At 45.7% G+C, this 23,354-nt stretch overlaps 1 protein-coding gene across 19 annotated transcripts in view; it reads right to left on the reverse strand.

The window, feature by feature from the left end:
• TIAM1 (TIAM Rac1 associated GEF 1) overlaps positions 1-23,354 on the reverse strand; it is a 191,008-nt gene that overhangs the window by 95,874 nt on the left and 71,780 nt on the right. For 6 of the 19 annotated variants that reach the window (XR_008578961.1, XM_054839340.1, XM_054839210.1 and 3 more), the window contains exon 1: positions 22,545-22,652. The exons of 11 other annotated variants lie outside the window; for them this stretch is intronic. Coding sequence is in view for 5 of the 8 variants with exons in the window: in XM_054839340.1 (XP_054695315.1) it covers positions 22,545-22,569 (25 nt within the window). In the remaining 3 variants the exon portion in view is untranslated. Of the gene's footprint in view, positions 1-3,585; positions 3,708-22,544; positions 22,659-23,354 lie in introns of those variants that run through there. 2 more of the 19 variants (XM_054839229.1, XM_054839276.1) reach the window with 2 other exon arrangements.

Genomic DNA, 23,354 nt, shown 5'->3' on the forward strand with positions numbered 1-23,354 from the left:
TCCAGGTGGAAATGATAGCAGGATGGGAAAAGGCGGAGATGCCCAAGATAGGAGTTCACCCAGGCCAAAAAATAGGACTGCCAGCCTCAGCCTGCACTGAGCGCTCCCGCCGGGGCTGCCAGAGAGGACGGGAGAAACAAAAAGGAGCCCCAGGTGAAGAGGCAGCTGTGCCTCACAAAACTCAACACTGGGAATTATAACTACTGTTTATTCAGAGCCTGGGAGGAGAGGCAAGTGAGCATATGACCAAATGACTGCTGTTTTCACCTAGTGTGATGATACCAACCGCAACAGAGCAGGTTTCTCAGCCTGGCATTATCATAGTAGAAACCCTTGCCGTTTCTACAGCACGCAGAAAAAAAAGAAAACATTCATGCAAAACTTGGCTGGTCTGTACCAGTTTGCCACTGCCAAAGTTAAATTAAGCACTCAGATTTTATCTTGCACGTCCTGACAGAACCTGATCACTCAAACGCCGTCGCAGAGATGTATCCGCACCACAGTTAAGTTTATCTGGGTTTACCGGTTTTACTCACAACTCGTACATCACATCTCCTGACACAGCTCCTGCTGAAAGCTCTTCCCCCGCCAGAGGAACGCACAACACCAAAGGCCACACGTTGGGTGTTGTTTCTTTAACTAAGAGGGGGCAAAACCCATGAGGGATGGTAATCTCAGGGGAAGACACCCTTGGGGCTCAGTGGGTGAGCCCCCACCCTGGGAAGATGCAAGCAGGGAGCACAGAGTCCTGCCACAGAGTGGAAAAATGGACCAATCAACAAATGTTTTTGAGAGGAAAAGCCAAAACCATCAAAAGTCAGGCTAAGGTAGCTTCATGATGGAAAGCTGAAACCCGTCAGCTCTGAGTGTGGCCTTAAAATAAAATTAATGCTTTGCCTTCATTTTCAGTAAGGGCACGGGGGAGCAAGGCATGTGAATCAACACCTCTGAGGTATCTGAGGAGCAAAATTCAAAGAGTTTAAAATGCGCCAGTCAGCAGGAATTTTGAATCTGCATCCCAAAACTATGAGAGAAGCGGTGCAAGCAACCACAGGGATATGGACAAGAATTTTTATATTAAAACCTGCGGATCAGGATCCTGCCTGGGACTGGAGAACAAGTGATCCCAGCAAGGACATACCCATCTCTCTGGCTTCAATGGCATGCAAGGCTGGAGAACACATCTGAGAGACGGAACAGGGAACGACATGTGAAGAAACAGGAAATTGAATAAAATGCAATATGAATTGTGATACCCTACTCTGATCTCTTTCTCCAACAAGATGAACCATTTTCCAGGGGAGGAAAGGGCAGAAGAGATCTTTCCAGGAAACTACTAGTTAAGCTGAAGATGATGAAAACTGGCATAGGAATTATGATACGCATAAGAAACTCTGCGAAGAGCTTGTGCTGAAAGGAGAATTATCTGGCTCAAGGGATCAGGTTTTTTAATGATTTCAATGATGACGCACAAAGAAAAAAATGTACCAGTGACTTGTGCTGATGACACAAAGCTAGAAAAAGTCACAATACATCAGAGACCTTTTGTATTGATCCCAGAGGACCATAAGCCCCCGACGTGATAGAAGTGACAAAGAAGCAAATGTAATCAAAAGACGTACCAAGCAAGACTTGCCCACCAGAAACAGGAGTGAATGCTGCCACAGAAGATATTGACCTCATCTGGAATAACATGCGCAATCCTCGTCATCCGTGGCAAAGGTTAATACAGGCCAGACTACCTTCAAGAAGAGCAAGGCAGACACAATGAAGCAGAGAGCTTCACTCTGAGAGGCGAAAACAACAGGACTGTCTCATGTGGCAAAACAAGAGGCTGTTAAAGGACATGATTTATGTTCACGGGCAGAAAAGGGTAGGTTAAAAAAATCATAAATTCAAATAGTCGTATTCACAGTAATTTCATCCTGACAAAACAAGCAAGGCAAGGTTAAAACAGACTGTCCCTTCCTCCCGCTCCCTCTCCCCTTTGCAAATGGCCTTGAGACAGGCAGCAAGCCCTGGTACTCAGCTCGAGCAGGGCAATCCGCCTACAAGCAGCCAGCCCCCAGCGTGTGCATGGGATGTGCCAGGACAGAGAGATGCACAGCAGGCAGGTCCCCGCTGTCCCAGCATGACTGGTGCTGGCCCGGGAGCTGAAGGAGCATGCCAGGGTAACCTGTCTCTCAGACACGTTGCAATGGACGAGGACTGAAGACTGTAGAAGTTTCGCACAATAATTTCTTTTGGACAGATTAAACTTTGCCTCTAGAATAACAAATCTGTAGTCAAATGGGACACAAGCATGTAGCAGAGAGGCAGTTTGTGCACCAGCAACCCCAGCTTGCTCAGGAGATGATTACCGCCCTGGATTTCATGAACTGACCAACCTTGGTGGGATCTATGGATTGCAGTTACATCAAGGGAGAGAGCTCATCCTTTCAAAATGTTGCTGCTGGCACACACAAGCTACCTGTAATCCGTGCAAAGCCAGCACTGACGGATGGCCGGCTGTGAGCCTTGTACCTTTGAGCTCCTGACATCCTACAGAGTAGACAGAGCCAAAAGCAGCTTCAGTTTTCTTCTTATTTTGAAAACAATTCAAAAGGTATCATCAGAGCAATAAGAGGTGCTCCTAATCCTAGGCGGGAATTTTCCAGCACCAAGCTCTCACTTTCTCTTAGTGCCTCAATATTTAAATATTATATGAAAAGCACAAGCAACTAATTACAAGACAAACTGAGGACAATTGTTCCAGGAGCATCCATTAATGTAGTAACTCAAGAAAACCTCCTGTGAAGGTGCCTCCCACAGAAGTGGAAAATGGAGATTTTAAGGTCACCAGGCAGAGGACTTTCATCTGGACCTCCCTGGTTTTGGAGGACTGACATCCTCTTGGGTATAAGATGGAAAGAAGCATGCAGGTGCACGTATGCATGCAGGGGTGAGGGCAGGGAAACCACTCTATTTTATTGATATATCTGGAAAATTAAGTTTGCAGTTGAAAATAGTGAGTGAGTTTAAGTCAAATCTGTGGTTGCAGTGATTGCTCAGAGTCTCAGATCCTGCCGCGCGTCTTCCTAATCCTGCCTGGGAGCTCCAGTGACACAGTATCACTTGACTATCGCTTTCCACAGCTTATAACCAGCTCCAGAGTTTCTTAGCTGTCCCAAACTCACAAACCACATTTCAGTGAATAAGCCATTCACCAAAAAAAAAAAAAAAAGAAAAAAAAGAAAAAAAGAAAAATTGATTGCCTAGCCCTAAGTGAAACATTACTGGAAAGTCACCCGCTAGAGCTATTTATTAGAGAGATGCCGCCTGACTGAAGCACGTTGGTGGAAAACTGCTTACTGTCAGCTCTGGTTCAATGCCTTTTTTATAAAAGAAGGTCAGTAATAAAATGTTCTGCCTTAATATTTATAAGAAGAATATTTTTCTTACCTGTAGCAGTTACTGCGGGGTATAGTCACATAAACGAAACATTATACGGTGCTAAAATATTACAATGTGCTTAAGTGGGATTTTTTTAAGGAATTCTAAAGTATGCATAAGAAATGCAAACATCTCACGAAACAATAGCTGTACCTCTTCAAAAATGCCAGGTTGGTGAAATATCAGGCACACCATCAAACGAAGACACAGTAAATCTACACAGCACTTGATATTTTCAGCAGTAGTAAGTGTCATTCCATCATTTCAATGCTTCACGTTGGTATGTGGCCCAAAATAGTCCTAAAAGAAAATAACCAGTTCCCTCTTTAAATTTAAAGAGTAGTAGATGATTTTAGTAGCTGAGAAAGCTACTGATATTTTCTGTGGCATCATTCCCAGCCCAAATGAAAATAAAAATTGCAGTAAATGTGCACATGGTGTATTTGAGGGGCACACTGACTGTATTCACCTATGCCTGCGTTACAAGTGAATTATTCAGCCCACCTGAGCTCACAACAGTTCCTGAATTCACGTGAATGGCATCTGACAAAGGGAGCCATCTCCAAACTGCAGGCAATAATTTCCCAGCACTGTTGTTACCTGTATGGCACACAGGTCCCACTGTGTTACTGGATAAAGTGATTTTTACTCAAACAGGTATTAAAAATAATATCAGGGAGCCTGAATTTCAGTCCTCTTGAAAGACATGGTTCCTCCCTCCTGTGCCAAAGCCACCGGGAGAGGTGACTCCCCCATGCCATCCACTCCACCAGCAGCCACAGCCTCACCATACCTCCACACTGATCCTACAGACCTAGGGCAGAAGGAGTAACTTACTTTTTTGCAGCAAGTGGATATACCTCAAAGACAAAGAAAAGCCTACTGCCATTTTTAAAAGGAATTTTAAAGGGAACCCCTTTAAAGAGGGGCCAAAAGACAGAAGCGAAGGACACCTTTACAATTGAGCCAAACAAAGACTCCTTAGTTTTGCAGTGCTTGCACCAGCCTTTGCACCTCTTTTTGAAGGAGAGTAGTCTTTATGCTGGTTCAGAGGTCTTTACTGTTGAAGCTTTCAGATCTCTAGTACAGAGTCACCTACAGATGCTCTGGTAACCTCTGGACATCTTGCCATCAGAGACAGTCCTCCCAACTTAAAAGATCACCTTGTCACTCAGCATTGATGGGCTGCACATCCCTTCAAGCTACCCGAGAGGGAAATCAAAATAATTCAAATGCAATTCCCTCCTCCTCTTGTTTACTTGTTCTTTCCAACCCTTTTCAGAGTTGAGATACCTGAATGAAAACGGGGGGGGGGGGGGAAGCCAGTATTTTGCACTTTATCATTTACAGTTTTCAACCAACTCAAATCCTACAAAATCTTTGCCAAAAAGTTATTCTCTGTAGATCAAATGGAGAAAGACAGCATTTTGCAATGCAGAAATCTAAGCACCGTCTCAAGATTCAGGCCAGACCTAAGTTACAAGTATTTGCAGCACAGCTAAGTCAGTCACAAATCTGATGGAGCATGACCTCTGATTATGCCTGCAGAGGCCACTGCAATACAGTTATAGGAGCAAAACTGTGACATGACTTATAGTAACACTTTTTTTTTCCCGCCCCAAAGAAAAACAAGCTTAGAATAAACTCTTCCAGCAAAAACGCTGTTTTTTGCTGGCATAAGCTCCAGCCGCATGAAGAAGTCTCTGTACCACTGGGAGGAGGCTGTGCTGGTGCACCACACCATGATGTGCTCTTAACACCTATCTGGCCTTGCTGCACCCCACTCCTGCACCTGCCCTCAGCGACGCGATGCCTTTCGTCATTCCTCCGCCAGCCCTGGTGCTCTCAGCTTGCTAGGAGGGCAAAGTGACTCTTTACTACATTGGCCCCTGTTGCGCAAAACCCAGGCTGCTCCAAGCAGCCTCCGGTTGTTGCGACACGCGGCAACACAAACACTCTCCTTTTTGCGATACTGCAGCCGATCGCTTCCCATCTGCGAGGCTGCCAGCTTCTGGCTGTGCCAAGGGTGGCCAGAAACCTCAGGTCTGTCAGGGGAAGAAAAAGCGTCTCCCTCCACGGTGCTGACACCATCCTTTCCCTCAAAAGGAAGCTGTCGAGCTTACGCATATCGGTCTCGCTTGGAACAAGCCGCCACATGAGTGACCCAGCAACCCTCCCGCCTGCAGAAAGCAGCAGCTCTCCTAAACGCCTCGCCTTGTGCCCGGCCCAAAAGCCTTAGTGAAATCAGTGGAAAATTAATTCAATGGGCTCTGGATCAGGCCGCCAAAGAAGTAATGAGGCTCCAAAAAGCTTAGCCCAGCTTCCGCCATTTCTGAGTTGCAACTGGAAATTCTCATTTGTGTTGTGCACCTACTTTCGCACCGAAAGAGGAAAAGGCAAAAAGGAGCAAAGAACAGAAGGAAGAAAATCTCAGAAAAACAAGCTGCTATTTCTCTGTTTTTTCTAAGAACCATCTCCTTACAGTCACTTTTAGCACTGTTTTCTTTGGCCCACAGACCCCTCACGAGGCAGGCTGCACCTCTAAAGCCAGCTCCACTCGCCCCTCTCCCATGAGCTGCCCCACCAGGTTTTGGCTGCGGGGAAGGCTCCTTCTCCTTCTTCTCCTTCTCCCTCTCCCTTTCCCTCTTCCCTTCTCCCTGCTCTGCCTGGGAGACCTGATGGCCCCAATGAGGATGAGGAGAAGGAGGAGGAAGCAAAGGCAGTGGCAGGCAGCGCTGCTGCTCTCTCCAGCTGCCGGCTCCCAGCATGGCCCCAGGTAGCAGTCCCAGGGCAGCACATCTCACTTTCCCATTTGAAAAAAAAGAGTATGCTTCACAGAAAACTTGCTGAAAGCATTTTGAAAACACCCTTGTTAACATCTTATATATCTATTTTTTTAAATACTTGAAATTCCCACAGCAGATACGTTCAGGCAGGATACCCAAAAAGCAACCAAACCCTCTTGTTCCTCCGCAAAAAGTGTTCATTGCTTTAAACTTTCGAGAGTCGAAGGCAGCACAGGCTGGAGAAAAATCATTGCTGCTTTCAGCCTATCTTACACGCTGCAGCATCCACTACACCGTCCTCATGGTGACATCTGTAAGGTTGCAATTAGCTACCAGTAGTTCATTAGCTACTTCTGTAATCTTATATAGTGTAGAAAACAGTAAATCCATTAACTGTGACATTTTTGTGGGATTTCTGTCTGTTCATTTGTTCTGGAGGCTTATATTTATAAAAGATACAAAAAGCTGACGGGCTCCTTTTGTTCGCAGTGTTTCAGACAGATTCACTAACTTTCAGGGTTCATTTCAGATTTAATTATTAGATTAATACTTATATACGCAGGCAGTAAAACCCTTTTAAAGATAATGAAAACATTTGAAGAGTAACAACATTAAAAACAAGAGTGACGCTCCTCCAAGCATCAACCGAAATCCCACTGCAGCAATTAATATGCGGGATATTGTTCAGCCTGACCACTTATCAGCACGGCAGGTCGCAAGGGAGAAGTAATTTAAACCAGCCGTGCATGCAATGGTTTCGAAATGAAACAAATAAACTACTACAGCGACGGCTGGAAATGTGGTTTGAGACCAGTTTCTACCACCCGGGGTCAATAGCAAGCACCGTGGTGAGAGGGGGAGGCAGACCGCGGGGATGGGGATGGGGACGGGCACCGGTGCTGCACACGGGTACCAGGGCTGCTTGTGTGCCGCCGGCTTTCCGGAGGGAAAGAGGCTGAGAGCCCCCGGAGCACCTCGCCCCTCTCCGTCCCAAAGCAGAGGCCATGCAGCGGCCCCCGCGGGAGAGGGCTGCCAGCAAAAGAAGCCTGACGCGAAGTTTGGTGTGTCTTATCTACGCCCAACTGTGGGAAAGGAGGGAGGCACTCGATTATCGCTCCTCACACAGGTTTTAACATGCCTGAACATATTCTCTGCCTCTTCAAAAAAAAAACCAAAAAAAAACCCAACAACAAACCATGAAAAGGAATGTATAATCACTTTTGCAGGGTACCTTTCCGCTCCAGCTTGCAGTGTCTGCCCCGCCATTTACTTTTCCCAGCACAACGCAACTTGCAAAACATTTTACACAATGGGCACCTTGAACTTTTCAAAGGAAACAACTTCTCGTGGCCTCAGCGTCGAATTCGGTGGAGGCCTTTGCTGACGCCTCCCATACCAAAGAGGAAAAATGCACTGGTGAAATCTGAACGTGGAGGTTAACTTAAAAAAAAAAAAAAGTGTTTGTTTACTTGGGAGATGCGGGAAGCTCCAGCCAAACATGCATCCAAACACATGCCAGGCTGCTGGGTTCGGGGTTTTCGGTCAAACAACTCTTGCAGCACCCGGAGGAAGCACGCACCCAACACGCTGCGACCATTTTTCAGCAACTACTGAAATGCCTAAAAAATCCAACCTAGATGGCTCTAAGCAATATTGCAACATGGAAGTGCATACACTGGCGGGGAAAAAAATCTTCTCAAGAATAATTGAGTTGTGGGCAGGCAGAAAGCGATGCCAACTCTCTGCCAAGTAATACAAGTGCATCTCTCAGAGCCATTCATAAAAGCCGGTGCTTAATTTGAGGCACAAAGCATTGAGAAAAACCCAGCCCATAAGGCAGCTAATGAGATCTGGAATATTGGGAAGGGAGGGGAAAAGAAAGGGATTGCAGTTAATCTTCCTAACAAGCAAAAACGCTGGGAAAACTCAAGGAAGGTTTTGTGCAGGGATTTATATGCGCTCGCAGGAGCTCAGCAAGGTTAATAACCCACTCTTCTTACAACGCCGCATGTAAATACGCAATTTTAGGACACGGGCCAACTTTGTAAGTTAATGCTCAGTAGTTCCATTTTGATCTTCCTCCTTAAAACCTGACTTCCAACCGCATTTTGAAAAGGAAATGAGTCCTATACTTGTCTTAACAAGTGGCCAACACCTGCTTCGGCGCTTTTTGTTTTACTGTATTGTTTGGGGTTTGGGCTCTGTTTTTTAAAGCCCAACCTAACAGGCTTAGGGGAAAAAAAAGGTCCGTAACCAGTTTAGGGAACAATAAAGTAAAAGACTTTATTCACTCGCTCCTTTGTTTTCAGGAAACCTATCCTGACATTTCTCTGTCAATACATCATGAAAAACACAGAAAATGCAAACACAGGCGGGATGGCGCTTCAAAGGGAAAAGGTATGGCCCTGCTTTGGCTCCCAGTTTCTTCTGACCAAGCTTATATGCTGGGATATTTCTGCATCATCAAGAGACCTTTTTACTGGAATTTCGAAGAAACAGGGAAAACACAGCAGCGTCCCGCTTGCCAAGTGTAATTTGTTTATGCAAGTTTTCCAGAATCCATCTTCTTTTCCCCCACGGAAATCTGATGTTCACCCGCAAGGAAGACATTTAAATGTTACAATACGAGACCTGAGCAAAGCTCAGCACTGCTGTAATGTAAGTTGGCTCCCACTACACTCAAGGGATGTTTTTATATGAACACTCATGTGACTGAATTTAAGTATTGTCCCACAATGCTACACCAAGGTTGTTATTTCAGATATCACCCTGACAAGTAACTTTATTAAAAAGAAACAAGATTAAAAAATTATGCAGAATTCCAGACAGAATTAGCCCCCAATTCAAGTGAGCAGCTTGAAACGTGGATCAATGCGAAGCGAGGATAGCTAGCACGTCTATCAGCAATGAAGCCATCCCCTGGCTAGCGTTTCTTCCAGGGAACTTTCAGATGAAGATTAATGGAGGCATGAGGACAGCTCTCAGTTTAACCTGTCAGCCAGTGACTTTGGACTAAATTGAATTATTAATTGTTGATCCCATAAGAAGGCTACTTAGATGTTTTGTTGCAGTGTCTTCACTGAAAACGCTATCCATCAAAATGAAACAGAAAAGAATTTTTTTGTCTCCCGTGGGTGATTTTGCACAATTCATTCATTAATGGAGTTTGAGGGAAATATTCAGAAGAATGCCACTTGGCGTGAACAGATAAATAAGATGTCCCACTGTACATATTTTCTAATTTAGCCTATATATAAGCCAAGCATTAAGTAACAAAACTGAACAACAGTGAACACAGTTCTTAGTACTAACATAAAATTAAAACCCAAAAATGTTGTTAATTTTGTTGATTCCTTTGCTGTGCCATGTGTAACAGGTTGATAAATTCCTACAGAAAATATATAATTCACAAGGACCGTCCTTGCACTACCTGGAGGTATGCAAGCAACTATTTCAAACACTAAAGCCAGCCTATCCCATGGCACAGAAGTGATATCTCAATTCCGCATGTTCAAACGCCTCGGAAAGCTTCTCCGGTGGGTTTTGAGCTGTGGTCTGTGCAGCAGCCCGTAGGAATCTGCAGGGGGGCACTGGGAGAGCACGGCCACAGCCGCCCACTGACAACTTCTAAGGGATTTAGGGCTCTTCCAGAACAGCTTTAGGGACGTGAAAGCCACGGCACAAAAGTACAGGCTATGCGCACTGGAATGGGTTTGTATGTTTGTATTTGCATATAGAGAAGAATAAATCAGGATAAATCACATTCGATATCATGACAGCTAACCGTAAATTTTAATTTAGCTGACGTGATAACCAAACATCCTGGACTAGATTGATCACAAAGTTGTGACTGATGTCACACAAATTAACTTGATGCTTTGGCATCAGGCTTAAATACATTAATATGTTGTTAGACCAGCCTTAACGAAAACCTCAAAATTCTACCAATATTTTCCAAATCCATTTAGAAACATCGATGCAACAGCCATCCGACTTTTCCAAGGTGATTATAGTGCCTTTCATGAAAGAAATCAGGAAGCAATTCTACATGCCAAGTCAGTAATCAGAATTCGATTTAGAATGAGAAGAGTAATAATTCCATTTTTAATCAGGGAAAATGGCAGAAATAATTAAAAACTAATAATTGTTATGGAAGCCCATCTGAAACATTTGTTGATTTTAAATTAAAATGATCTTGTGTTGGACTAACAGAGAGTTGCATTTAGAACATTTCCAACCCTCTCTTACTAAAAAAAGCACTTAAATTTACTACATTTTTAATCAAAAGAATAACCTGCAGGACTTGGAAGAAAAACCTGGTACAGCCTTATGGATTACACTGCTGCAAAGAAAAACACTGTAGTGTTAGCTCCATCAGGAACATCTAAAAGAACTTCATCACATCATTCAAGTGGAATTCAAAATACTATGAATATAAAATTTTACTGGTATGAAATTTAGATATGGCAGGATTTTCTCCTTTCTCCTCACTCTTACATTTTGTGATTTCATCACATTGTCTTAATCTTTTCACTTATTAGCAAGGGACCACAAATATCAACAGGAGGGCTGGTTAGGGTGCGGCGGCTAAAACATCCCCATGGGTGTACCCAAGCGCACAGCTCTGATTTTAACCCGGGCGTACAAGCTGAGCCTATGGCTTAATGCTGTATTTCAGCATCGCTGCTGCAGGGGCGGTAACTTCCAATAGAGGACCGGTATGGATGGCTGCGGGCAGTCGGTGACTCAGTGCCCAGTTTAATTTGCTATTACAGAAGACAACACCCTCAGCCACCTTTTCTCCTGCGCTTTCAAACCAAGCACTCCACGCACAGCTGCTGCCCCAGCTGGATCGTATGGCCCTGTGGCTACTCCGGCACACACTCCAAACTCTTACCAGCTAGTGGGAACTTTAGAGGCATGAAGAAACCTAAACTCTGGTCCCCATATAACCTTTCTGGCAGTAAAATAGAAAAAAGTCATTTCTACTGTGATTTTGCAGAGACACAGATGCGGTGACATCAATGTACAGGTGACCTCTGCTGCTGCAGCTGAATCTCCTTTGCACAGGTAAATCAACTCCACTGGTGTTCCTGGTACCAACGGTGCTGAAGGATGCGAGGGAAACCCCACCGTAAGCAGGGAAACTCTCCCCTGAGGGGCCAACGGATCTCCAGGCATTTCCAGAGGGACGCAGCACTGGCTCAGCCCTCTGAGCATCCCCATGCCTTCAGGAGTTGGCTGCCCAACTCCAAAGGCACAGTCCAATGTGCGTACGCATCCCTGACAACAGCAAAAAGAAAATGGCTATCTGCACTGGTCTGCAACAAGCTGGAAGGATAAATGGTCATTTAATCAAAAAACCCCTCAATTTCTGTATGAAATCATGATAACCCGGCCCAGGCAGACAATTTTGCCTCACACTCTTAGGGTCAAGTTCTTCACATACATTTATGTTTAATCCTTTGAGCACTATTACCATGTCATAATGAAAATAAAATAACAGCTTTCAAGTGTAGCTATTGAGATAATCACATTCGGCCAGAAACAATCAGAAAGCCCAAGTCTTCAAATCCACGATTTACAGTGAAACAGCTAATGCTAACAGGTAGCATTTCAGATCACATTCTGTACTGCTGAATAAATTCGACAACATTATACAATGCTGTCCCATCGGGTAGACCTATTTTCTGTTATTAGCCTGATGAAATAACCTGCAGTACTTACATCGGGCATGTTCATGTTCCTGTTGTTTTCTTTACACTTAGCACTGTCACTTATTTTCACGTATTCAACAAGATTTTAGGAGAACAGTCAGATCAGATGCGTGGGGGATGTTTTTCAAAGAAGGGCATGTGCCTTTAGAGCCGAGGCCCCTTTTTTTTTTTCTAAATTTTTAATTTCTAGAGGATTCTGTTCAATTGCAAGCCACGAATTTTGGCGTGCAGCACCCAGGCTTTCTGACAGGCTTATTAGTTTATTCAGTTGTGAAGCTTAAACGAAGGCTGTATCTTATAGTGAAGGTACAAGATGAGAGCTCCACTCTCAAACTTAATTCCACGGATTCACAGGCAAGTATCTTAAATCTCCCTGCGTCTCAAATCTCCCTTTACAGATGCAGAAATTACTTTCCTGTATCATTGAAATAAAGTCAGAATAAATCCATTTATATAAGTGAGGTGCTCAAGCAGGTGACGTGGTAGTGACAGATATTTAGTTAGACAGAAGGGACTGTGCTCAACACCGCATGATTTCATCAGAGCATCAAAAACCACATCATTTTGCTTCACATAAACAGCCTCTTTAAAATGAAGTGAAAGGAATCATATGCACCTCCTTAAGAGACAATCAGAATTAGTCTGATATACAGACTTGTAGGACCTACTCAATTACTTTGAGATAATATTGCAATAAATTGTAGGTCAGGCGTGGTGGAACATGAATCCCTGGCCTCTGGTGTTCATCTATTAGGTTTAAAAAAGAGAGGTCGGACAAAGATAATCCTCTTATTGCTCTGTCATTTTTACCAGCAGAGACTCTAAACGTGAAATTTGGTCCAGATTTAGCAGTAAAAAATTACTTTCATTTGCCAACATCCTAAACCTCTGCCTCTCAAGAGCTCCGGCTGGGAGCCTCACTAAGCTGCAGGCATGGTGGGTCCAGCCTTGAGCACCCACCAGCTCGACCCAGCCAACCCTCCTGGCTTTTGAAAGCCCTTCAAGCAGGGAGCTGAGAAAGCGGGCGAGCGGAGAGGCTGGACAGGCCTCCACACAAATGTATTCACTTCTGAGACCCCCAGAGAATTTTGCTAAAAAACTCATGGCAAGAAGTTTTGGTACTTTCTGGTGCAAAGAAGGTAGCGAAGAGCAAGCGCTGCCAGGAAGGCATGAAGTTGCCGTTTCTCCCTTCTGTACCAAATTCTGAGTAACATTAAGATGTGACTAACATCTTTTTGCAGATTGCAGTGAGGCAAGAAATTTTATTGCCATTTAGAGAATGAATCAGTAGCTCTGGGAGGAGTAAAACCTTCTAAAAGCCTTTATCTTCCCATATTTAAATACAAATTTTTTTAAGAGAATTTGGTAAAAGTTTAACTTTAAATACCTGCTGAAAATGCTTTAATCCTTAATTCCTTCTCATCGGTATTACATGCTGCTAAAACCTGTACTCTGATGGATTTGTTTTACTTCTCTCTCTGAATAATCTAGCACCAAAGCATGATACGGAAAAGTCAGTGGAAGCAACAGGTGGGCAGAGCTTTCAAAAATCAGATGCCGCTCCCTTAAGTGACTCATTTTGGGGTTCAATGAGCAGAAAGTGCATTAAACTTTAAAGGGATTCCTGTACAGAAATAGCTCTCCGCAGCTGGCTGGTCTTGGTACGTTTAAAGTGAGATGTACACTCTGGTGAGCAGGTTTGTGATTGCTCTTGAAAAGCCGGCTATCTGCAGCTCGCCTGTAATCTTGTCTAAATTACAGGCAAGCTAAGGATGGCCAGCTGTGCTTCTCCTAAACCCGCTGTGCTGAGGAAAATCCCAGTCGGATGGTGGGTATCCAGCCATCTCAGGCAACACGGGCTGGGAAACCATTTCAAAAATAGGATGGCCAACCCACAAGCTTGGGATAAGCATGGCAAGGTTGGAGCAGGCTCTGGTGGCAAGCAGGATCCGGCCCCTCCGACCCCAGGAAACCCTGGACCTCAAGCTAGGACCCCATCCCAGTGCAAGGGTGCATGTCTTTACAAGGGCTGGCAGGCAGATCTGTGTTCTGGAAATGAGGTCAGCTGAACCCAAAACTGACTCCAAAGGCAATTCCTCGGACTTCTTGTTCCTCTTGTAGACAACAGATCTAGGCTAAAACAACTTGGGGTAAAATGCACTGGAAATGCGCAAACTAGATGCAACAAATATTGGAAAAACTTTGTAAACGTTCCTTAATCCACAAAATCTGTGTGTGAGGAGCCATCTTCCTTGACAGAGGCACTGAGGCACCGAGCAAATGTGGCTGAACTCTGGGCAAGTCATCGGTGGCAGGAACCGATCTCCTACTCCGACCACCAGATTACACTCCCCCTTTCATCTCTGCAGAAAAGCAACAGTGAAACCAACTTAAAAGTAAAGCTTTTGGTGGGGGAAAGGAATCCAGCAAAGCCCTAAATACAGATCAGGAACCTGAAGGTTTACTTGCATAACCTCACTCAGTACATTTAAGTTAGTGTTACGTGCTTGTCTCACGAGCACAAGGGTCTACCTCCCCAAAAAAGACTACAGCTGAAAAGCGACCCCCCAACCCTTGAGCTGACACAGCCTCCGCTGGCACCTCTGGAAGGAAAGCCAGTCTCCGAGGAATGAGGTGCCATCCCTTGATAGCAACTTCATAGCTCTTTGCTACTCTACGTCAACCACATACTAAAGTATCCTCAACCTTTTATTATCATGCTATCTCAATAGCTCTGCACATTTTAGTAAATAGGATGTTATTTTTTCTCTTAATAGATTTATTTGCAGTGTTGCCTGCCTGACCACTCACCGTCTGGGAGCTGTAGTTTTACTGGGCTCCTTCAATTAACCTTCAAAGGCTTCAACCTTTTTTCCCCTGCACATTTGTACTCGGCACCACACAAACATTTGTTACAGCACTTCACTGTTTACTTTCACAAGACACATTTCTCTGATGTTCTATGTTGCTGAATTAGGCAAAAATAGCATACTCCACTGACATACTTCCTATACGTTTTGCAAGTTGTTATATCTGTGTTTCATATGCACAAGGGGCATGTTCTCTTGAAATGTTTTTCTTCTGAGACACCATCCACCCTGATCACCTCCTGAGAAGTGGTCATGGACCCTGCTGTATTTACACTGCAGTTGCATCTGAAAGCTCCAGCATGGACTGAAACCGGAGCTCTCAGCTGCTTTACAGTCCCACAAGGATATGTGATCCTTTGGTCCTGGAGCTCACACAGAGCTGTAGCTGTTATCCATAGCATCACAGACTCAGGCTCGTCAATTATTTCATTGACGTTTATCTGTTGCTGGCGGGGGAAGCTAGAAGCTCTCCCATGCTTCATGCAACGGGGCAGTCATCCCAGCTGCCCTTGCATATGGCAACTTACACTTTGGGGGCACCAATCCACACCATTTGACAATGGAAACCAGGCTATCGGCAGGCAGAGTGTCTCAGCCTCCTGTTTTCCAGAGGACTAACCAATGCACACCCGATGAGACTCCAGCACCTGCAGCGCTGGCCAATACATCCAATTCAGAGAGACCAACACCTATTTCTAGCTCTCGCCTCCAGCCCCATCCCATCCCAAATCTTTGCCCTTCCCCACAGTCCGTTCGCTGCCAGCTTCTCCCTGCCCCCTTACCAAACACCTTTCCCTGGAAAAGGAGATCCCAACGAGGACAGCTGTAAAGTCCTCGGAAACACAAGGTTTCTTTGTTAGCTGTGAAGCCCAGTGAGCCCAAATGACGCTGCAGGTAGACCTTCCCTGCAAAGCCTCTATTTCCAAATAATCCTGCCCCTTCTCCCAAAGACGTAGCCTCAGCACCCCCAGCCCTGCGGACATTTTTACTCTCAAAGCCACACTCCCAAAAACCCCTCAATTTCTTTCTTTTTGCTTGCCCAGAAGCATGAATCAAAAGCTGACTGTGGTAGGTACCACGGTTTTCTCATGCTCCCAGACAGCCGTGTTCTGCTTATTCCCCCCATTACTTAATGTTATTTCAAAATACAGACTCCAGCTGTTTGAGTACCCCTGTGGATGTGCAACTTTGCCCTCCTCTGTCCTCCACCCCCTTACTGCAAAAAGGCTGGAGGCCACATTTCAGCAGAGAGGAACCGGCTGTCCCCCTGCAACGGGGGACATCCCATGCTGCCAGCTGCATCGGCAAGGAAGGACAAGGGGCTCTCAGGGATGCTGCCAATGGGTCCAAAGTCTTCATGGAGCTCTGGATATTTATACGGGTTTACCCACTCCAAGTGGCCCAAAACAACTGACTGCATCTACTTCCTCCTCAAAAATCTCCTGTTCCTTTTAATTTCCCTATTAAAAAAAAAAAACCAACAACAACATAAATTCCAAACTTGACGGTTTGCTCAGGTAACCATGTCAAGCATAAAGACATGTTTTAAACAGTAAACAGAAGCTGAAATGTCATGCATTCATTCATATGCCTCCAGGAATGACAGCTTGAAGGAACATATCAAACAGTATGACTTTCCAAATTTAAAAAAAAACAGGCTGATAAATTACAGTGATTCTTCATTCCATAACAAAGTACACACACAAAAAAAGTGCTTCCCAGAAAAAGATTACCAAGAAATCATCCAGATGTTACTAAAGCATTAGGATTGATTTGCTTAAAAACAAAAAAATAAAAGCAGCGAGGAAATTACTCCCACCAGCTTTTCTGTCACAAGTTTCATCCTGCAACTTCTAACTGAATTGACTTCTGTATTCTGCCTCGAGTCTTACACCAACACTACGTGCATTTCTGGTGCCTGCTGCCTATGTTCGCATCTCTTACAGCAGCACCTTGCTAACTCCATTCTGGGATGCCACAGGAGTCAACCAAAATGCCATTTTCCTCCCACTTAAGGGGAAAAAAAATAAAAAAGCATTTTCATCGTTGCAGTTGTGCAAAAAAAAAAAAAAGGATCCTTTGTTAATGTTAAAAAAGGCACATTAGTAATTTTTAACCAAAACAACCTTTGGCCATGTATTACACATCACTTACAGTGAAAGTCATCAGATGCTTGGCAAAGGTTTTCAGTAATCACTTTAATTCACTGCATAAACCTGCAGTGATCACTTAATAATCCACCTCCCCCCCAGGAAATCTGGGAGTAGTTAATGCTTCGAGTCCCGCAGCACTCAGTCGGCAGTGAACCGACTCCAACAACCCCTGGGCTGCAGCCACGCCACACCGTGCCACGCAATGCCACGCCACGGCATCCCTCCAGCTGCAGAGGAACCTCGAGCATCGGCTCCCCCCTCTCACCAGGTGAGGTGGGAAGCGACATGCAAAGGGAGGCGAGCAGCCTCCCTGCAGCCGAGGAGCAATGGACAACCTCTGTTTTGGGTCTTCCAGGTATTGCCAGCATTCGTGCAAAAACCTGGGCACAGGCGAGGACGCGTCTGAGCCCTTTGGAGACGAGACTTCAGCGTCAAGACGAAGCTTTCCCATGACTGGGATAACCCAAAAATCATCTTCTCAGACACTTGCTACGACCACGGAACTGGCAAACAGCAGTCATACTTTTAAACTCAGATTGATCACTCGTGTTCACTAATTTCAGGTTCGGAAGTTTATACCACACAGTTAATGTCCTTCAACACGCTGGATTTGGGGGGTTTGGTAATATTTAGCTTAATCCCATGCAGGCTGTTAAAATCATTTTAGTTTCTTCCAGCTAGGTGTATCGGTTAACATGCAAGAAACATGTCTATCAAGCAGTACTGTTCACGTGAATTTTGTTTTATAGTATCCATTAAATACTCCTTCTCCTGCGCATCCCAGACCCTGATCAAAATCCCTCCTGTCCCGACCAGGATTTGGTTCCCTTTCGTGCCTGGGCACAGGGAGACAGCTGCGCCCAGCAGCTTCCCACCTCCCTTCCCGGCGGTGGCCTTGCGCAATGGGGAGTCTTGGAGTCTTTGTCTCTGTTTCAATGTCTAAGGGCCTGGAGCACACTCTGAATATACCCTCCCCGCCCAGGTTAATGCAAATGAATAACAAAGCAATTTTCAGCTGGGAAGCAGACAGCAGAAGGCTTATTTGTTTTCCCTCTGACTTGAAGATTAGAAGGACTGGGCTGCAGGACCACAGAGCGCTGTTTGCTCACCTGGGAAAGTCACGACATCAGGTTTTCAGAGTTTGCTACAGCAGTTTCTAGTGCAAGCTGTGAAGCCCCCTCTCACCAACAGCCCAACAGCTGCTAGGGTATTTTCAGCAGCCACACGGCAACGTAGTATATGGAAGGAGAGACTGGCACAAGCAGCTCTGTACATCCTCCAAAAATGGTGGAGGCAGGTATTAATGCAAAATCTACACGCTTTCTTTTTTCCCTCCTACCTCTGCTATTTTATAGGCTTCCAAGCACCACTTTCTGGCTTCCAACAAAGTGCTCCAGACAAGGTCTGGCAACTCCCCCGATGATATATTCATCTGCAGCTATGACTTGCTGGTGCCCTACGCTGCCTTATCTTCAGGGGGGTCACCCTCAGCGCCCAGGACAGCTGCCCCAATAGCTCCAATGCTACAGGACAGAGATGTTTCTCCAAGCACGCAGGAGGCTTTGGCTCCATGGAGCAAGAGGCCGGTGCAGCAGAACCAACTCACCTCTGCCAGGCAGCTGCCGTGCTCCTAAGCCCCTGCCTGTCCTGCCGGCAGCTGCACAGCCCCCTGTGACTGCCCCCATAAGCTGAAATGCATCTGGGCAACAATACTAGTGCTGCAAGTACTGCTGTAGAGAAGAGGAAAAAAAGACTTGTCTCACAAAGATGATGCTATTCAAGTGCTGTTTCTGCACTTACTATTCAATATAAAATCCCCTCAACAAGTGAGGTGTTTTCTTGCACTAATCCTGAAACCGAGCCTGCCAGTTCCAAATTCCAGCACCACCTCTACTGTCCCCTTACGTCTGCAGAAGAGCACACCTACCGTGACCTTCACGCATTCCTATGTCCACGAGTAATCCATATGCCTGATCTTTTGACAGACCCAAACTGTTCCAGAAGTGTCCCCGTTTGCAAACATTCGTGCCATTACAGCAGCGTGTACATATGCAACGTGATTTGTGGTCAGGGCCAAGTCAGCTTACGTAGGTACTGCTCATTAGCTGTAACTCAGGTACACCTATGGCAATGCAAGGTAAGGCGATTTATCTTATGCTACTCTTGGTGAAGTTGCACCATGGCACATTTGCCGTGCTCCTAACAGCATGCACACAGTTCCTGCAGCCCAGCTAAAGCTTGGCAAACTCCGTTAACGTCGCTGTGAGTTTGAGCTTTTAATTACCCTGTAATCTAGACCAACTCTAGACAAGAGTAGAAAATGCAAGAGTTATCGACTGCTGGTCTCCCATGAGCTAACCTCCAACCTGCCACCCCAGGGCTCGCTGCTGGGAAGACCACCGAAGACAGCGAGGGAGAGCAGGAACCGCTGTGGGCGCCGGCAGCAGCAAGACCCCTGAGCGGCCCGTGAGGGCTGCGTTTGAGCCAAGGCAAGGCTGGGCACAGAGAGCCTGCACAGGACGGCAGCTACAGGGGACCCCTCAGCTCGCATTGCCCCCAGCTGCGCGCAATGCAAATGACTGCTGGGATCATTTATTTGCTCTGCTTTACGAGGGCTTTTTAAGCTACCCGAGAACATTGCATTCCAACTCTTACTGAAAGCGTAATTGGAAGTCTCAAAGAGCAATTACATTAAAAACATTCTGCAGTGAATCAACTAACTACCCATTTGCCCACGAGGAGCCTCTCGCACCAGCCCCAGCACCGGCCGGCGGGGCTGTATTTCCAGGATGTGCGCACGGAGCGGAGCGCAGAGGGAGGCTTCACGCGCGGGACAACACAACAGCTTCCCCCTGGAAGGAAGAGGGGTTTGTTAGTTATCGCCCATGCTCCCCCTTCCTCAAGTCCTTTGACACCATCCCACTGAGAGAGCAAGCAAGCAGTAGAGAGCAAGCCTGCTGAGCCAGGGAAAAAGGATATTTGTGTTTGTTTACAATTCAATTAAAATTTGAGATGTCGCAACCAATAAAGAGAAAAACTGCATTCTGGTTCTAAAAACCCCTAAATCTTCTGTGACCCATGCCTTGCGAGGCACAATAAAAATAATAAATATTTACATGATAACTTCCCTTTTTTCCCCCTGCTTCTGCACTGTTTGCAGCACAGCTGGGCTAATCCCATTTCCACTACTCTGTATTCTGACCTCCTTAAACAACCCCATGCTAGGATGTTAAAACACTCTAATCTATAAATAATGCATTCCCCTCATCCAGCAATGGATTACTGGGCCATAAAACTCACTGGAACACACTGCACCGTCACTGGCTTAACAAAATAATACTGAGAAAGACATATGAGTGAGGTCACCTCTTTCTTGCCGAATTCTTTTAAAGATTTGATGCCACAATTACTTTTTCATTGTTTGTTGGGGTTTTTTAAATAAATTTTTTAGGAGCTGGTATTTTATTCCAGTGACCTCTTTTTTCCCCCTGCCAAAGACCCTTCTTTTTTTTGCGCTATTAATCCTCACAGCGTGGCAAAAGACAGGAACCGGCTAACTAATCAGACCCAAAATGAAGGGGGAGCAATAAAGTGCTCGCTGATGCCATATGCCACGGGGCCTTGACACACACGGTGAGGCCACGCTTTAGACCTGCCTGTTGTCCCAAATGGGGAGCTCCCATTTCTGTTTACCCCCATCCTCCCATCCTGGCTTCTGGCAGGAGGATGCCCGGACATTCATTGAACCCCATGCTGGGCCAGTCCAGGTCAACTGATCCTGCAGAAAACTATCTATTTTTTCCTCAGGGTTCATTTTCAGACAGCCATTACCTACAATTCAAGCCATAATGTGTAACTTCATTTAAAGATAAATGAGTCTGCTCTGAAGACCGATGTCTAGTAGGCTTGCTCCCACTGCTGTGGTGGTGCAAAACCAGTGCCTCTCCTACACCGCAGACACCAGCAGGAGTCCTACCACTGATTTCCCAGAGCAAAAGCATAAAGCTCATGCAAACGCTTAAATGATGCAAATTTGCGGTTTGGCAGATTTTTTCCGACAGGCATTCTGGAAAAATAAAGTGTTTCTGCCTCAAAACAAGTTGGAACCCTCTTAAAAACAGAAGTGCACCCTTTAAAGAGCAAGTTCCCCTAGGAAGCGCAACCAGGCACACCACACTTCGGCACTTGATTCCTTAGCTCCATTTGCCATGATTAACACAGCCATTTTCCACACATTTTTCACAATGCACAGATCACTTTTAACGCCAAACAGATTGGGGAAAAACAAGCAACCCACCGACACCCACAAAACCTGCTTGCTTCGTTCCACAGCACTAATCACGTGAAAATTTAAATCATTCCCGCAATATGAAAACACCGTCAAAGGAATTAATACCCACCTTGACAATGGGTTTCTGGTATATTAAATGAAACAATTAAAGAACTAACACCTCCAACAGCTACAGCGTGACTTAATTCCCCCAAAAAGGTATGCATTATACGTAGCCTCTGCACAGGAGGATTACTCATGGCTGATGGGTTGCAGCGCAGCTCTGAATCAGGTCTGAACCCTGCCCATTGGAAAGCGAGCTCGTTCCCCTCAGGAAGCAGAAGCCATATCTGACATTTCTACAGCAGCCCTGAAGACAGCAGTCCAGGATGGCAAGCCGGCCCCTCGACGGCAGCCAGCTACTGGGGGAAGAGCAGGGCCGGGAGACAACGCTGCCGGCTTGGTTATTAGCCCTAATGCTTAGTCACAGTAATTGCAGGGCCAGGGCTCTGTACTCACATTTCCTGTCACCAACCCAAGAATTAGGCAATTTAGATTTAAAGATAGTAACCGGTATATAAAATAACTTGGTAAGTGATAGCAGAAGTAACTAGAGCAAAAAATGAGCAACTCGATACAGAAAAGCTTCCCCCAGCCCCGGCTTCTGCAGCGATATCAGATCTTCAGGCAGAGCGAGACCCCACCAAACCCAGCCATCCCAACCTTGCTGAAAAGCACGGCAGCATTGCCCTTCACGACGTTTCAGCTTTCCCCACCTCGCAGAAACACCTAACAGAGCTCAATTCAAGTTGAAACCTTTCACGGGGCTCATTTTCAACAATTAAAGAGCATGGCAACCTGTAATTACTGAAAATAAAGCGAGACAGCTGGAGAAGGGAAGCATCTTTAATAAGTAACACGATACTACATTTTCTCTGTTCGGGAATTTAGCTATTAAGTCCCCAGCTCCCATTCAATCCGTTTGAGCTCTCAGGGTCTGCAATGAACCCGGTGTGCTTCTGCTACCTGTGAGCGGCACAAACCCTGGAAAAAGCAAACAACACTCGACAACCTGATTAAATGCAACTCAGAGAAAGCAACACCTCCATCCGCGCTGGGGAAAGACATAAGTTAGGAGAGGAAAGCTTTACGGGGCTTCCTGGACACACGGCATCTGAGACAACACGACAATGCTACACCCCACAAACACGTTTTCCCAGCTTTAGCTGAACTTCAGCTGTTCAGCTATTCTCATTCCCCCAGCCCAGCGACACACAACGCAAGTAAAAGTTAATGTCGTTTGTGAAGCAGCTTACCACTCATCATCAAGAGCACAAACATCTTTGCCTGTTGTATTTCCCAAGCCCCGGCTGCCTGTAACAGAAAAGAGGAAGCGCCAGCGTTTCATTCCCCTTCTGCTTCAGAGTGGGTGTAACTCGTTAAGTTTCATGCTAAGATGAGATGGGTCAATTGGGTGTGTTTGAAGGTTTGGGTTTTTGCCATGTCTCCCTCCCTCCCTCCCTCCTTCCCTCCCTCCCTCCCTCTCCTGATTAATTCCTCCCGTCACAGGCTTCAGATGAGCTGTCACTCAGCCCCGCTGGCTCCCGAAATCTGAATTCCTAAGGACACCCCTCCGGGGTGACTTTAACTCACCAGGCTGGCGCACAGCGAGAGGAGCCAAGCACTAAACTACCCAGTCAACCCACAGAGGTGACTTGCGCATCAGCTACACGTGAACCAGCCGCGTGGTCCCCTTCCTCGCCCTGCTCAGCTGCATCGTCCTTGGCATTTCATTGCATTTTCAGGGGGCAATTCACCAGCAAGATATAAAATAGAAACAACTTCTGAACTACTCTGCACCTTTTGCCACTGCCCTCGACTCCCTTACGTCCCAGAGGATTTCTCCCTGGACAGCGTTTCTGTAGAGGACGCGCGTTCAAAATGCACGAGCAATTGCCTCCCACTAAGCTGTCCACAGGTACAAAAGTGTTTGCAGGATCAGGAACTACAGGGATTTAAAAATTACTCATGGACCTGGTTTTAATTCAGTCACTACTTCCACGTAACTGTCTCTGGATTAGGATTTGAGCAGCATCGTCCTTAAGACCAGGGTTGGTTAATGGTTG

Source organism: Grus americana, chromosome 1 (genome assembly GCF_028858705.1).
Source record: "Grus americana isolate bGruAme1 chromosome 1, bGruAme1.mat, whole genome shotgun sequence".
Classification (NCBI taxonomy): Eukaryota; Metazoa; Chordata; class Aves; order Gruiformes; family Gruidae; genus Grus; species Grus americana.